This window comes from Etheostoma spectabile, chromosome 8 (genome assembly GCF_008692095.1).
Source record: "Etheostoma spectabile isolate EspeVRDwgs_2016 chromosome 8, UIUC_Espe_1.0, whole genome shotgun sequence".
Lineage (NCBI taxonomy): Eukaryota > Metazoa > Chordata > Actinopteri > Perciformes > Percidae > Etheostoma > Etheostoma spectabile.
Window position 1 is genome coordinate 26,768,002 of NC_045740.1, and position 14,782 is coordinate 26,782,783.

A 14,782-nucleotide genomic window follows, 5' to 3' on the forward strand; every position below is an offset into this window, starting at 1 on the left:
GTATATGTGTTGTACAGCGTTTGTTTTTGCCTTTTATTGTTGGACTGGTTGGCCACCCGTGACAAAAAATGCTGCTATGATCCTGGTACTTCCGCATCTATCCTTCACAATAAAGGTCTATCTTAAATTCACTCAGCATTTTGCTAAGAGAAAACTCAATAAAAAAACTATTTCTATGCTTCACAATAAAAGACCAGTTTAAATTCACTCAGATTATTTTGCTTAGAGGTGACAGTGGATCATATATACACTATATTGTATTACATTAAGTGAAAATTATATGTTTGAGTTTTAACTTCATAGTAATTTAAGTGTGATCAGTTGGGTGTCTTGTATTAAAAGTTTTGAAACCCTGTATTCTATTATTGATAATAGTGCCATAGCAACAAAAAAGTGTAACTTGCTGTGAGCTTTACTTCTTCCTTCTCACTCAGACTCTACAAGGTTGGGCAAATAACATTAGGTAATTTAATTAATCCCCAATGGGGAAATTACAATTTACACTCTGTGTCCACACTTGTTAGTAGTCACACACACACACACACACACACACACACACACACACACACACACACACACACACACACATGTCCAGGATCTATACATGCACTAATGGAGAGATGTCAGAGTGAGTGGGCTGCCAGCCAAACAAGCACCCTGAGCGGGTACGGTGCCTTGCTCAACAGCAAGTGCCCAGGAGGTGAAGTGGCATCTCTACCAATCAACACTCCCTTCTTTTTGGTCCATATAGGGACTTGAACCAGTGACTCTCCGGTTCCCAACCCAACTCCCAATGGACTGAGCTACTGCCTGAAATGAGCATGACTGGGTATAGAACTTAAAAAACTCTGAACACCAAGTTACTTGCTTTATATTTATGATATAAGTGTTGTTTTTTTAAATCACAGCTCAGTTTTGATACAGTACGTGATATTGATACAAAATGTACTGACCTCCTTCCATGCCATTGGACAGGGCTATAGTTCCTGGGGGGTGGATTAGAGTTATATAGAAAACAGCTTTCATGGCTGGTTCATCAAAACAGGGAAAGGTCTTTCTTGCATGAGTTGGATGCATCTGAGAAGTGGCAACAATCCTGAGAATGACAAAAGATTCTGAACACAATGCCTATGACCGTAACACAATGTAGAGATTTGAAATTAGCTCACCAAAACACATCTAAATGTAGATATCGTGGGACACAGAATAGAGAACTTACTTTTGGATACCATCTTCTTCATATTCACTCCTGTAAAAGCCAGCCAAGTCATCAGCTAGTTCTCCAGTAAAATTAGTGTACAGCTGATACTTGTGTTTCAGAGTTAATTTACTATTCAGCTGGATAACCAGATACTGGGTCTCAGACTGCAGCCACGTAGACTTAATACTGGGAGCAGACAGACCGCCTTGGGGGGGAGCAAAAATGTTAATCATTATTATTAAATATTCAAAAAGTCTTACACATATTTATTACTAGCAGCACAGATTCACCATCAACTGATGTGAACTTGCAGCTTGCTTCGTGCAGCATAAATGCAGTTTCAGATGTGGAACATAAAATCTAGTTTAAAAATGATAACGACTTTTCATCTTGAACCTGTACCTGAAGCGATGAGCCTGGCAAAGTGCATGTTGTCCAGCTTGGTGTAATTGAGTTTGTTGGAGTGGATTAGGATCAGATTTGTTTCTTTCACACACTCAAACTCCATAGTGCATTGGCCTGGTGAATGAATGGAAATAGCAGACATTAAAAGGGAACATATCATGCAAAACACACTTTTTCATGGCTTTTTAACACAAATATGTCCCTGGTGTGTCTAGAGACCCCAAACGTGTGATCAAAGACCATCCTTTCTCTTTTCTTCCTGCTCCATCTATCTGAAAACGTGTGTAACAACGGGCTAGTCAGATTTAAAGCTGGATACGACGTCCTATGGGGTTGTTTTTCCACAGAACCACCTCCAGCTAGATCACAGTTCTTGGTATGTTGTTGGCTGCAACAACCAACAGAAAAGCTTTTATGTACTCAGAACTTCTCTGTATGTAAAGACTTTGGATGTAACTTTTATTTTTTAAGGTTATGTGGAACTTTTGACTGTGATGTCCCCACAATGATTTGAAAACTCCAGACCCTTCTTAACCATTGTGTTTTCTTCCTGTTGAACAAGCAACTTTCAGTTTTTCTGTGTTAAAAACGTTTATTAAATATACATTTTTTTCTTTTCTTTTTACACCCAATTTTTTTGTCACTATTTCCTATGTTTTTGTCAAATTTTTCTGCGCTTTTTAATATAGTGTATTTTATGTTCTCTCCATTTTTCTTTTCCTCAAATGCTATAACAATTAAATATAACACCCAAATTCAATGAAAGTAGTTAAATGATTATTTATTTTACTTGAAGACAGTTTTATGGAACCATTCACGTTTGTTGACAAATTTTTCAAAGTCGAATAAAACCCAAATTTCCGATATGTAACTTTTTTGAAAATGAGTCAAATTTGACCTGAGGACCACAGGAGGGTTAACTTGGGACAGCAGGGGTGTCCCTGACATTGAATTTTTTCAACATTACAGAGACATGATAACTATTTATCTGTTTCACCAACAGATGGCGCTGTTTGTGTGTGTGTGTGTGTGTGTGTGTGTGTGTGTGTGTGTGTGTGGGACGTTGTCAACGTAACAGTGGATTCAGCAGAGAATGATAGACAGAATAGAGTGACCCTGCTGCAGAGTTAAGGATGTACAGCCACTGTAGACATTTTACTAATGAAGCAGTTACTCATTTACTCTGCAGCATTTCACAGAAAATGAACATGATCTGTTATAAACCATTAATACTATAAAACTTGTTTTAGCATGTCAGCCAGAAAAACACTTGTTCAGGCTACTTTTTTAAGTGTTTTGGACTATGGTGATGTTGTCTACATGCATGCTGCCTGTAGTATTCTCCACCTATTAGATTCTGTGTACCATAGTGCTCTGCGCTTCTTAACTAACTCCTATTCCCGTACTCATCATTGTACGCTGTATGAACTGGTAGGCTGGCCGTCACTAAGTCTACGTAGACAACTTCATTTGCATATTTTTCTATACAAGGCCATGTTGGGTAAACTGCCGGCATATTTATGTAATCTCCTCAAGTTGAATTCTAGCCATTTTCATCTCCGTTCCACCAGGTGGCGCTCTTACCAGGTTCCAAGGGTTTTTACTGAGCTGGGGAAGAAAGCCTTCTCTTACTTTGCTCCATGGTCTTGGAATAAATTGCAAAACTTGCTCCATCTAAATGATCTGGTCCCATTAAATGAATTTAAGGCCATGTTAAAATGTCATGTAATTCAAAAATGTAACTGCCACATGTGACCTGTCCTATCCTCCATGTGTGATTTTGTCTATGCTGTATTTCTGTTTCAATTGTGACTGGTGTGCCGTCTTGGCCAGGTCTCCCTCGAAAAAGAGATTTCAATCTCAAGGGACTTCCTGGTTAAATAAAGGTTAAATAAATTAAACAAATAAATTAATCACCTGTAAAAATGTAGAGGCCAGTGTTTGGGTCAGGGCTGAGACGAGGCCACAGGGTGATGTTGTAGTGGTCAGGGACCAAAGCATCGGCGAGACGATAGCTGAAGGAGAATAAACTAAGATCACTCAGCTAAATGGAATTATACATTTACTTTGTTCATTTAGGGCTTAATATCATAACGCTAAAGTAGCACTGCAGGAAATGAAAAAGATGAGAAGCAGGTCACATTGTAACTAACTGACATTATAACACATGTGGAGATTCTCATACTCTCATAATGTTTTATGTTTCTCAGCATCTGAACAAAATCCCCAGTACAGTTAAAGTATTATTGATTAAGAATAAATATTGAGGTATTGTCAAGGCCCAGAATATCTTGATTCACATTTACAAAATTCATAACCTAGTAAAAAAAAATCAAAATGCTAAATACTTGCCTGTGAATATTTTGGTTAAAAATATTCACACAGGCAGTGATTGCAATTTGCAACAGTTGTTTGATTAAAGTTTTGAAAATGAGTGGCAGCAAACTGTCGCACATTAGGTGCATCTAATGACAGAGACATAGTGTGTACCAGGCAAGCATTTAATAATCAAAAAACTGCATTATAGAGAGAAAGGGATTTAGCAAACACACACCATTGTCATTTAAAGAGTGCTGTTGCATGGTCTCAAATGCAACAAAGGGAGAAAATTGGGGAAACCTTTACAAACCTCCAAATAAAACCCAAAAATAAATGACATAACATCAAAAGCATTGGAGAAGTATTTGAAGTTTTTTTCTTCCTTGTGGCATTTTGAATGGCAAGGCCCACAAAAAAATGTTAATGTCAAGCCCTGACATGTCAACCCCTATATATATATATATATACAGTGTATATATATATATACCACATAATTATTATTTTCTTCCTAAAAGGGAGTTTTTCCTCATCACTGTCACACGCACTAATTGCTTGCTCTTGGAGGAATAACTAGAATTGTTGGGGCTTTGTAAATTATAGAATGTGGTCTAGACCTACTCTATCTGTAAAGTCTCTTGAGATAAGTTTTGTTATGATTTAATACTATAAATGAAATTGAATTGAAATGAACTGAATATTCAATGTAGGTCACATCGGAACCTCTAAGATATTGAGCCAAGCTCTAAAGAGATCTTCTCAATATTCTGGACATAGCTATTGTGGAGATGAAGACCAGGCCCTGACCACATGAAGGCAGTGAATTGTCATTATTCTCAAGCTTCATCTTTTCTAGATGTTAGCTTCTGTGCGGACAGCTGTGTACCATCACGTACCACTGTGAGGTCCAATAATGACGATCTCCGGTTCACAGCCAAACTCAGACCACTGAGGTTGCTGAAGTAAGAGGCGTTATAGGAGTGGGGATAGAGACTGGTTTAAAGAGTCAAAGTACCGGTTTAGCAAGGTGGTGAGAGATGCTAAAAGACTGTGATTTGAGGAACTCCAGCAACAGTTCTTAGCTAATGACTCTTATTCTGTCTGCAGGGGCCTTAGACAGCTCATCAACTACAAATCAAAGCCCCCCCGTTCCATCAATAACCTGCACAGGCAAATGACCTTAACAACTTCCACTGTAATTTTGAAAAACAATGGGACAGTCCTTGTACCATCCCTCTTGACTCCATTCACCAGCTCCACCCCTCCAGCCCCACTCCCTCAGAAGGAACTAGGGCCTCTTCAGCACTGTCTACCCCAGAGAAGACGACAGACCCGTGCCCTGACTTCTATGGTTACGAAGTGTTTCTGTGTTCTTAAAGTCCGGACCAAGGACTGGGCTTTGAGAATATCTGGACAAGTCAATCCTGTCATGTACAGTATACAGTAGTTTATTGAAGCTTTAGTGCGTAACTTTCTGTGTTTATGTTATTGAACGTCAATTACATTCAAGCCATTGCCAAATGAGTTGCTACAAAACAAATAAAGACTATGAGCTCCCCAAAACTATCTGTATTTCTCTGTATGGCTATGTTCAGAAGATTGTGTCCTCCGGTGACTTTTCCGCGCAGAAATTAGACTTAAGATACCTCTTCTGAAGAGTCCATCATGTTTTTGTTAATCCTCCTTGTCCTCCTTGGCTACTAGCAACTGTGTGGAGGAGGGATGGGGCCACGTGCGCAATTACGGAAAGCTTGTATCATGTGGAAGCGCCGACAGTGTTGTCATAACTTAGAATTCCTCATGGGGGCGACAAAAACTACCCACTATAGCTTTAAGAGTAATGTTTTCTAAACTACAAACAATCTGAATAAAAAAATCTATTGATTACTAAATTGTTAGTAACATCAAAGATACAGTAGTTGTGTTGTGGACTGTAAATGACTTGTGATCTGCATCTCAGTCTCAGATTTCTTTTACAGAGATAAAGTAGGCTGCCGAAAAAGGTCACGTTGGGTACCAAAGTTCAGGTACCGATACGGTACGGTTAAAGGTTGACCAGGAAAACAGAGCACTCAACTTGAAGGTAAGTTGCTTAAATGTTATGTGAGTTGCTTCAATGTAATTTCATTATAGGGCGTCTGTGGATCAGTTTTAGCGAGGTTGTCTGCCAATCCAAAGGTTGGTGGTTCGATCCCTGGCTCTGCAGTCCCATGTTGAGGCAAAACACTAAACCCTGAGTTACCCCTGATGCTGCGCTTGCGTAGTGTAAATGTTTGTGAATTTACACACATCACTCTCTGATGAGCAGGTGGCACCTTGTATGGCATCCTCGGGTTCAGTGTATCAGTGTATGAATCTGCTATGTAGCAGCGCTTTGAGTAGTCGTTAAGACTAGCACTATCTGAGAACAGTACATCATAGCCAGTACCTGTGTGTATTATGTTTGAGAATCAATAGTAGGCTATAGGCACAACGGTTGGTTTGATTAGTTGATTCACAGTGAAATTGTTAAAATAAGACCCAATAACAGTAAAACGAACAAGCAAAAAAGAACAATGGAAATATAAATTAGAATAATTCATATTAAAAAACATAACACAAAAGCCAGTTAACAGATAAAATTACAAATAAAAGACAAAAGCCAATTTAAATTGATTAGTCTTGTCAGCTGAGTCAGATGCTTTATAATGCGTCACATATCGCGTGCATGCAGATTTGCATTGTCATCGCTCGAGTATACAGAAGTGTAAAACCTTTTCCGGAACCAATGTCCTTACCTGTCCCAAGGAGCTGTGATATCATCTTCTCCTGTCAGGGCAATAGTCCACAACGTGACAATGGTTGCTATGGAGACTAGGGCTAAGACCACGGACAGAATGCACAGCCTGCTAACTCTGCAGCTTTTCCCCATGGCCTTATGCGAGAAGACAAGTCGCACAGTTAAATCTAAACTGAATAACTGAGAGGAAAGCAGAACTTGGACAAAAACTACTTTTCACCCTTTAGTGCCACTTAAAATACCGCTGTAATGTAAATGGTAAAAGGTCTGATTGCGGAGTGTCAGACCACATGCAGGATAATCAACACAAGTGAATGCATTTAACTGCTCCCTCTCTCTCAATTGAGTCTCCCCCCCATTTGATAAAAGATGATATATTGGACTGAACATCTCTCATGGGAATGTTGGAAGTGAGTGATAAGAACCATGAGTGATCTACAATAATGTTTTAGTGGGTGTTCATAAAACAGAACACAGAATTCACACATGTATGACGCAAATATTTTATTATCTTTCTTTCGCAGTTTTTATAGTCAAACCTTTACTGTCTGTAAACTGTCTGTCAGCAATTTCAGAAAACTAATACACATACAGTAAGGTATTCTGGAGTCATATATTCTAGGTGGCAGCTTCATTCAAAGACGGTTTTCTTCATGTTGAGCTGTATCGTAAACTATACTGGATTTCTACTATTTCTAAAACCCATTTACAATATTTTATGTTTCCGCTGTTGTGGCCATGAAGGCAGGTATGCTGATAGAGAAGTTTTTTGGGTTTGGGTGCTTTTCATATTTTCTTACCATAAACTATCCTTGTGAAATTCATTTTAAAAGAAGACTAGGTTAAAGCCTACTATGAGCTAGGCTGTGTATGCTCAATGTGCCAACTTGTGGCCAAATCTTTGCAGATTTTTGTTAAATACAGTACAAAAGTCATTTTCTATGATGACATTTTAAAAGAGTTGTTTTAAAACATAAGATACACAGTTTGCAACTAAAACATATAAAATGTGTTTACTGAATATACAAGAAAATCATAGTGATGTTATGAGGAATGTTAATCAATGGTATTAGCCTGTCAGCAGCAGTGGTACAATGAAGAGTGAAAAGTATCGCAAAGTGTAAACCAAAACTGTTAACCAGGCCGAACCCAAACAAACAGAACCACGGTGGCTCTGCAAAAGGGTCTTGGAATGGAACTTGTTTCGGTGAAACATTTGCCCCCATGAATAAAAGAAAAACTTAACTGCTCACTACAGTAATGTCAGCTATTCAAATTAGCTGGATACATGGTTATTGTGATATGCTCTTACCAGCAAATTGTCGTGTGTAACGTTACTTCGTCCACAGTCGTCCTGCCACAATTGGTTCCAAAATCCCCCAGTTAGATAGTAAATGGTGTAATGTTAAACATATTCTTTGTAAATCTTTACAATCATTCCCTGAAAGAACCAAGCAGACCTGCCTAATACCATAATCCAAATTTTCTTTAAAATTTGTCACTTTCAGTGTGTAGCTTGCAATTTCAAAGTTTGATTTTGTTTCCCGGAAGGAAGGAAGTTTGAAAATGGCACAACACAGACTGGAAGGTGAGGGACATCCGTCAGCGCAGAACATAAGGCAGTTATCCTGGAAATGTGCTGCTGTTGATCCAAACTTTAAGTACTAAAAGATTATATCATCTTTTAACAATATGATTGTTGTCATTTTTCATGTAAAAGGAGGACATATTTTAAAGGTTGTTTCATGATTTTGTATGATTGAATTTGTGCTCATTCAAATACAGGAGATGAATGGCCCAGTTGCCTACCTTGCCTAAGGGGGAAGTCTGCTCTTGGTGAAGAGTGTATTTCACCGGTGTGATGCAAATATGTCGGGGCAGGTGTGTTGCTCAGGACCCAAGGAATTAAGTAATTGTTAAGTGTAAAATTGTTTGGATGAGCGGTTTTAGAGAATGCATGCATTTCTTCAATAGGCACTGTACCAGTTGGCTTTAAATTATAAATATTGCATTTATTTCTGATATGCTAAAAAGAATTGTCTGTGACCATTTCAACGTGATCTTTTAAGACATTTGAAACCTTCCCTGATTTGTCTTTACCACGTGGCATTTAACACTTCAATTTATGATAAATGTCTATGAGTTCATCTAGTTATTTCAGTCATTGCACATCAAAAATATTATCCATTATGTAATGTGTTTGATAACGGCCGACAGTCAGATCGATATTCTGCAATAATACAATTCATTATTGCAGTACACAATAATGACCAGATACAGGAACCGTAATATACTGTACCGGAAATAAAGTGAGCACAACAGTATATATTTTTAACAAATGCGTTTATTTTCCTTTCCTGAGTAGAAACCTTGCCTTCAAATAACAAACATCTAAACAAATACGCACTGTCAACATGAGATGGAAATTATTGTCTGGATAATGGTAGCAATATCCAGTGGACAAATATAATGTATGCATTTTGTTTTAAATGTGCACATATTTACATATATCCAGTTTACAAAATTTTAAATAAAGATTTTGAGATGCATTAGTTGTAAAACAAATACAATTTGTGGATTTATCATGTATTTACTATATGGATCTAAACTAGGGCTGTAGGAACAAATTCAAGAAGTTGAATATAATTCAAATGGCAAAAACAAATCAATAGCAAACGATTGCTGAAGTTACTATACAAATGTGTATTTTTTATAAATGTTTTTTGGCGAATCTTGCCCTTCTTGCCTTGGCCTACCCGCATGGCATGTTACAACGAAATGCTCTCAGCGTTCAGAAAATCATAGTAAAGTAGGCGTAAAGTCAAATAATATAAAGAATCAAACAAATAACATCCTTTCCTAACTCTTCTCTGGCCCTTTGTCTAACTTAAAGTATCAACATGTATTGTGTACTTAGTACTTCTACTCTTAAGGATTCAAAATAAACCGCAAGTCCCTTATTTAGTTCAACCAAACAGAAGTACATCAAAGCTCAGCAAGCAAATTTGGGTCCCATTCATTTTTTGCAGATGATGATGTGATGTGATAATTTAGCGGGACCATAGAAACAAGCAGGGACAGAGTACATTTGTTTTTAAATGAACTTGCATGAAATCCCCTTCTCCAAGCAAGATTTATTTTGATCAAAAAAATAACCTTTAAAGGTCCAGTGTGTGTGTGTGGGGGCTGGAGTTGTGTTATTATCAAAAGCGGTGTTGCCAGATCACAAACTTGTATCACCACCATCAATTCAAAGTATTCTTTTTAGCTTGAAATTTTACATTTGCATTCAGATGAACTGGGGTAGATGCTCCATTTTCATGCACCATCTTGAAATATGTTAGCCGGTAAGGGACATACAGGACATACTGCTCCTTTTCGTGGTTTGCGTTTTCGCAGTCACATGATAAATTCAAAGGTGCTGCTAATGCTGCTAAAGGGTATTGTAGGCCCCGGCAAGTTTGAAGAAGGAAACATGGAGAACCACACATATTCAAAACCCAAATTTCAGGAACAGGTCTTCCAGTCTTCTTCTTTGCCCAGATAAAGAAAAGGATGTTGAAAGCGTGAAGGCTTTCTTTTCTTGCTGTAATATGTACTTTGAACTGCGTGGTGCGAGAGATTTTATAGCAATATTTAATCTCAAAGCTAAATGGAAGAAATTCCTACACACTGGATCTTTAAATTGCCCGAAGTACACAGAGCTAGTACAAGGCTTAGTTAGCGTTTCCTTCATCATTGAACCATTTCAGAACATTCTCCTTGTTCTCTGTGACCCATTTCATGTTGCTCTTGGTTCTCTCAATGGACTGATCCACTGCCAGGGTTCCAGAGCCAAATCCAACCTCAGAGTTGTCCTTCTTAAACTGTTCCAGCTGTCGAAACATCAAAACATAAAGTAAGTGTGTTGTTTAGGGAGGTGATGCAACCATTTCAAGTCAGGCAGCAACAAATAACACAGGGACCATCTGTAAGTACAGTTGTTAGTTATCCTAATTCCCAGACATATATGACAGACTCAAATTACTATTAGGCTACATTGATATTAGTACATTTACAGGAGTTTTGAGCCAAAAGTATTTATAGTATTTATCCAGTAGAACTCATCTCCATTTAAACTAACATGCATATCTCGTCAATGTGCTCCTACAATGAGCGTGCGCATGCAGGGTAAACAGGAGGCAGCATGTAAACCCTGCCTGTTGCTGGTATTTGCCATGGTAATGTTAGTAGCAAGATCTCAAGAACGAGACTTGATGACCCAGTCAGGCTGCAAAACACTGGCGTCAGTATTGGTGTTGCTAAAGGTCTCATTTTTTGGCCGTTGAGACCGCAACAGAACCACAGAGATTTCAAACCGGGGTCACAAGTGTTTTCAAACAGCTCCGGTATAGACCAAAACATGATGTATAAACGATATCTATTCATTTTCATCCGGCCCCGTTTAATATGCAACTAAAATGTATATAGTACATGTATTGGGGGTCCCTACATCATCTCTCTTTTTAGCTAAGGGGTCCTTGCCCTAAAAAACATTAGTCTAGAATTTCTAACCTGTTGAAGCTCGAATTCAGAGGAAAAGCGTTTGGTGACTCCGTTGATGAGGTTGGAGAAGGAGAAAGATCCACCACCATACCTGTGAGTGAAAACAAAGTCAAGGCAAAACAGATAATCAGGTTTAATCATATGCAAATTAAAGGATTTTTTGGTAATTGGTAAAATTGTCAAAACTTTTCAAAATCCAGTAATACAAATCAAATACTTGAAACCAGCCAAAAGTAATTGGTTGTTGCACTAGTTAAAATTTCAAAACACAAAAATCTATTACTAGTGAAACATCAAACTAAATACAGTAAAACTACACTCAGTCCCTGGGTTGTGCTCTGTCTAGGCGGAACTACATGGTTTATGATGAGCGTGGTTAGTCAATAAAAGCCACTGATAATACCGTCCTATCTGCTGTTATGTGATTGTATGACAATGAATCATTTATTACGTGGCTGTGCTCCAGTTTGGCATGTGAAAATCATAGGTCACAGTGTTACCCAACACACCATATATCTGCATTTATAGATTTCAGCACCTGTAAAATTGTCATGACTTGACAATGACTGCTAAACAGACTTGGTTCATAAAGAAAAATGGAGTTATAGACTACAATTGTAGTATACATTGCCTACTAATGCCCACTCTGCCCACTTATATCCCCTATCCCCTTAGAGTTGGTCCACACAGGCTTTTCATGTGGGGCTTATGTTAAGTAACCCACATGGGGCCCACATCAATTGTCTATTTCCATCCCATGCCCACTTTGCCCACTCATATCCCCTATGAGGCCCTTAGAGTTCATGTAGGCGCTGTGGAAGACGGCTGTCTCTCCAGTAGCTCTCCGGTTTTCTAGCTCTTTTTACTTCCTCGAGTGCAGTCTCTCTCCTACTATCTCCTATTTTTGTCTACTTTGTTGTGTGGAGACTTTCTTTCTCTCTCCCCGCTGCCTGCTGTTTTCCTGGGAACTTTCGAAATGGAATTGATTAACTGGTCACTCAGCGCTATTGACAAGATTTTTTCAGCCAAGCATGCTTCACCGGGAGAGCCCAGCTGCCCGGCTGGAACATACGCTGCGGGCTACGCTTGCGATTCTTGGGAGAATTGGCAAGCGGTCTGCTTGGATGTTCTGACCGTGGAAGATGTAGAAGATTTGTGGATAATTGGAATTCTGTTGGGAGGCTTTCTGGTCATGGGACTTGGAATCTCCCTAAATCATCGTAAAATTGGTAAGACAGCAGCCAGTAAATTTGCCCCAAGGCTGTCTGGGGAACTCAAAGAGGGATCGAATGTATTGAACGAGAAGCTGAAGGTTGTACATCAGAGGGCTGATCAGAACGGTGAACTGTCTCGTAACATCTCAGACCGGGCTGTGGAAGCGCAGAGGAGGATGGACGCCATCGGGGTTCAGTCGGTGGACCTGCTTCGTGCAACCACCGGACTGACAATGAATATAGGGGAACTGTCAAAATTAATACATGAATTGGACGCGCGGATGTCGCTGAGGATCCAAGAGATTGACGGACACTGATTCGGACAATGCCTTTGAATCCACCAAAATTGGATTTAAACTGATGTCCCCACACAGGGCCGGCCTGTGGCTTAGGCAGTATAGGCAAATGCTAAGGGCGCAAACCACCAGGGGGCGCCCGGCCTGTGCTGTACCTGTAACGTAGGGTGACCAGACGTCCCCGGTTTCCGGGGACAGTCCCTTATTTTGGCTACCTGTCCCCGGCTGGATCTGTCCCCGGAAATGTCCCCGGTTTTCACTGTGACTGAAAGACCCGAAATTGGAATGAAAGAAAAAACGTAGCCGATAATCGCACACCCAACACAGGCTCCAGACAGCCAGAGCCAGCGGTGCTCAGAGATGTTTTAGAAGCCGTATTTTACGATGTTAAAACACTGGTTATTTACATGTTCTGTGCGTTTAGCGAACGCAATTCGCGACTTTTATGTTTTAAAAAGGATCTAATCTTTAACAGAAAGGTCGACCTCCTTAGAAATCCTTCCCATAATTTTGTCAGACACTTAGAATATTAATCTGAGTCTGTTAGCAGCAAAACAAGCACTTTTATGAACGTAAATACAAGCTGGACAATTATCCCATTAACTTAACTAGCGATCTCGTTTAATACTGCATCAATGTCAAAGGAAAATATGTCCTCAGTAGTTTTTATTGTATCTGATTCTCAATGAGCTGTTCCAGAAACAAGCCTTGAGCAGTAAAGCAAACGCTGTCAGTAGTTCAGTAAACATTCCAACATTATGAAATATTGAGACTTTCTATCTTGAAATATTAGGACTATAAGGACTTTCTATCTTGAAATATTAAGACTTTCTATCTTGAAATATTAGGACTTTCTATCTTAAAATATTAGGACTATTAGGACTTTATATTTTGAAATATTAAGACTTTCTATCTTTGAATATTATGACTTTTTATCTTGAAATATTAGGACTTTTTATCTTGAAGTATAAGGATGGATTTTTTATCTTGAAATATAAGGACTTTCTAGCTTGAAATATTAGGACTTTTTATCTTGAAATATTAGGACTTTTTATCTTGAAATATAAGGATGGATTTTTTATCTTGAAATATTAGGACTTTCTATCTTGAGGTGTAGTGGAGTGGAGTAGGAACTAGCAGCAGGGGTGGGTCTAGGATGATACCTTGGGGGGGGGGGGCTCAGCCCCTAATGAGAACAGCTCTAGGTCTAGTGTCCCCGTTTTAAGTTTTACAAAAATAAAAACATTACTTGTTTTGGAGGTAAATATGCTTCTGAGCTGAAAATGTCCCCGGATTTTGTCTGAGAAATCTGTCACTTAATAACGCACCTTAATTAAAAAACAAGCCCGACTTCTTTTACCTGCATCTAAATCTCATAATGTCAAAGCGTCCTAAACTGTCTGGTGCCCAGGGGAGAAAAAAAGAAAAGTAGAGGAGGAAAAACATGACAGAACAGAGGTAATGTTACAGTAAAGGTGATGATGAATATGATAATATTTTGCTGTTGCAGAACAATATTGATAATAGCATCAGCCGTTAGCATGACATAGTTGGCTAATCAATAAATAGCGAGCGCTATCTGTTAGTTTTAACATCAGTTAACTGTACAGTGATGCAAGGGGGCGCCACCTAAAATCTTGCCTAGGGCACCAAATTGTTTAGGGCCGGGCCTGTCCCCACGCACACACACACACACACACACACCACACACACACACACACACACACACACACTTTCTCCCGAGCAGGAAAACAACCTGCAGCTGGCCCACTATCGCCCACTATCTCCTCCTGCACTGTCTTTATCTCCCCTCAAGGCCAAGGCCGGACTGAACTGAACTCTTTGTAACAACAAGACAGACAGTTTGCCGCAACTCATCTCACCAGACACACACACAGACCCACATACACACATACCTGCATACACACATACACACCGCGTCCCTATCCCTACCCCCGACCGACCTGACTGCCTCGGGGACCTTATTTTTGTTCTTTCAACACCCACACCCCAGTCACCTCAAAAA

The 14,782-nt window shown here is 39.2% G+C and overlaps 2 protein-coding genes across 5 annotated transcripts in view; both read right to left on the minus strand.

Moving 5' to 3' along the window:
• Positions 1–6,986, minus strand: part of LOC116693945 (aminopeptidase N) — a 40,848-nt gene extending 33,862 nt beyond the window's left edge. For 2 of the 3 annotated variants that reach the window (XR_004333035.1, XM_032523318.1), the window contains exons 1-5: positions 6,700–6,986; positions 3,524–3,621; positions 1,604–1,720; positions 1,220–1,406; positions 954–1,096 (exon numbers count right to left, since the gene is read on the minus strand). Coding sequence is in view for 2 of the 3 variants with exons in the window: in XM_032523318.1 (XP_032379209.1) it covers positions 954–1,096; positions 1,220–1,406; positions 1,604–1,720; positions 3,524–3,621; positions 6,700–6,833 (679 nt within the window). In the remaining variant the exon portion in view is untranslated. The remainder of the gene's footprint in view (positions 1–953; positions 1,097–1,219; positions 1,407–1,603; positions 1,721–3,523; positions 3,622–6,699) is intronic. The other variant, XM_032523319.1, reaches the window with a different exon arrangement.
• Positions 6,987–9,664: 2,678 nt separating this feature from the next.
• anpepb.1 (alanyl (membrane) aminopeptidase b, tandem duplicate 1) overlaps positions 9,665–14,782 on the minus strand; it is a 21,638-nt gene continuing 16,520 nt past the window's right edge. The window contains exons 20-22 of one of the 2 annotated variants that reach the window (XM_032523317.1): positions 11,256–11,337; positions 10,373–10,576; positions 9,665–9,864 (exon numbers count right to left, since the gene is read on the minus strand). In XM_032523317.1, the coding sequence (XP_032379208.1) occupies positions 10,418–10,576; positions 11,256–11,337 (241 nt within the window). In that variant the 3' untranslated portion in view covers positions 9,665–9,864; positions 10,373–10,417. Of the gene's footprint in view, positions 10,577–11,255; positions 11,338–14,782 lie in introns of both variants that reach the window. The other variant, XM_032523316.1, reaches the window with a different exon arrangement.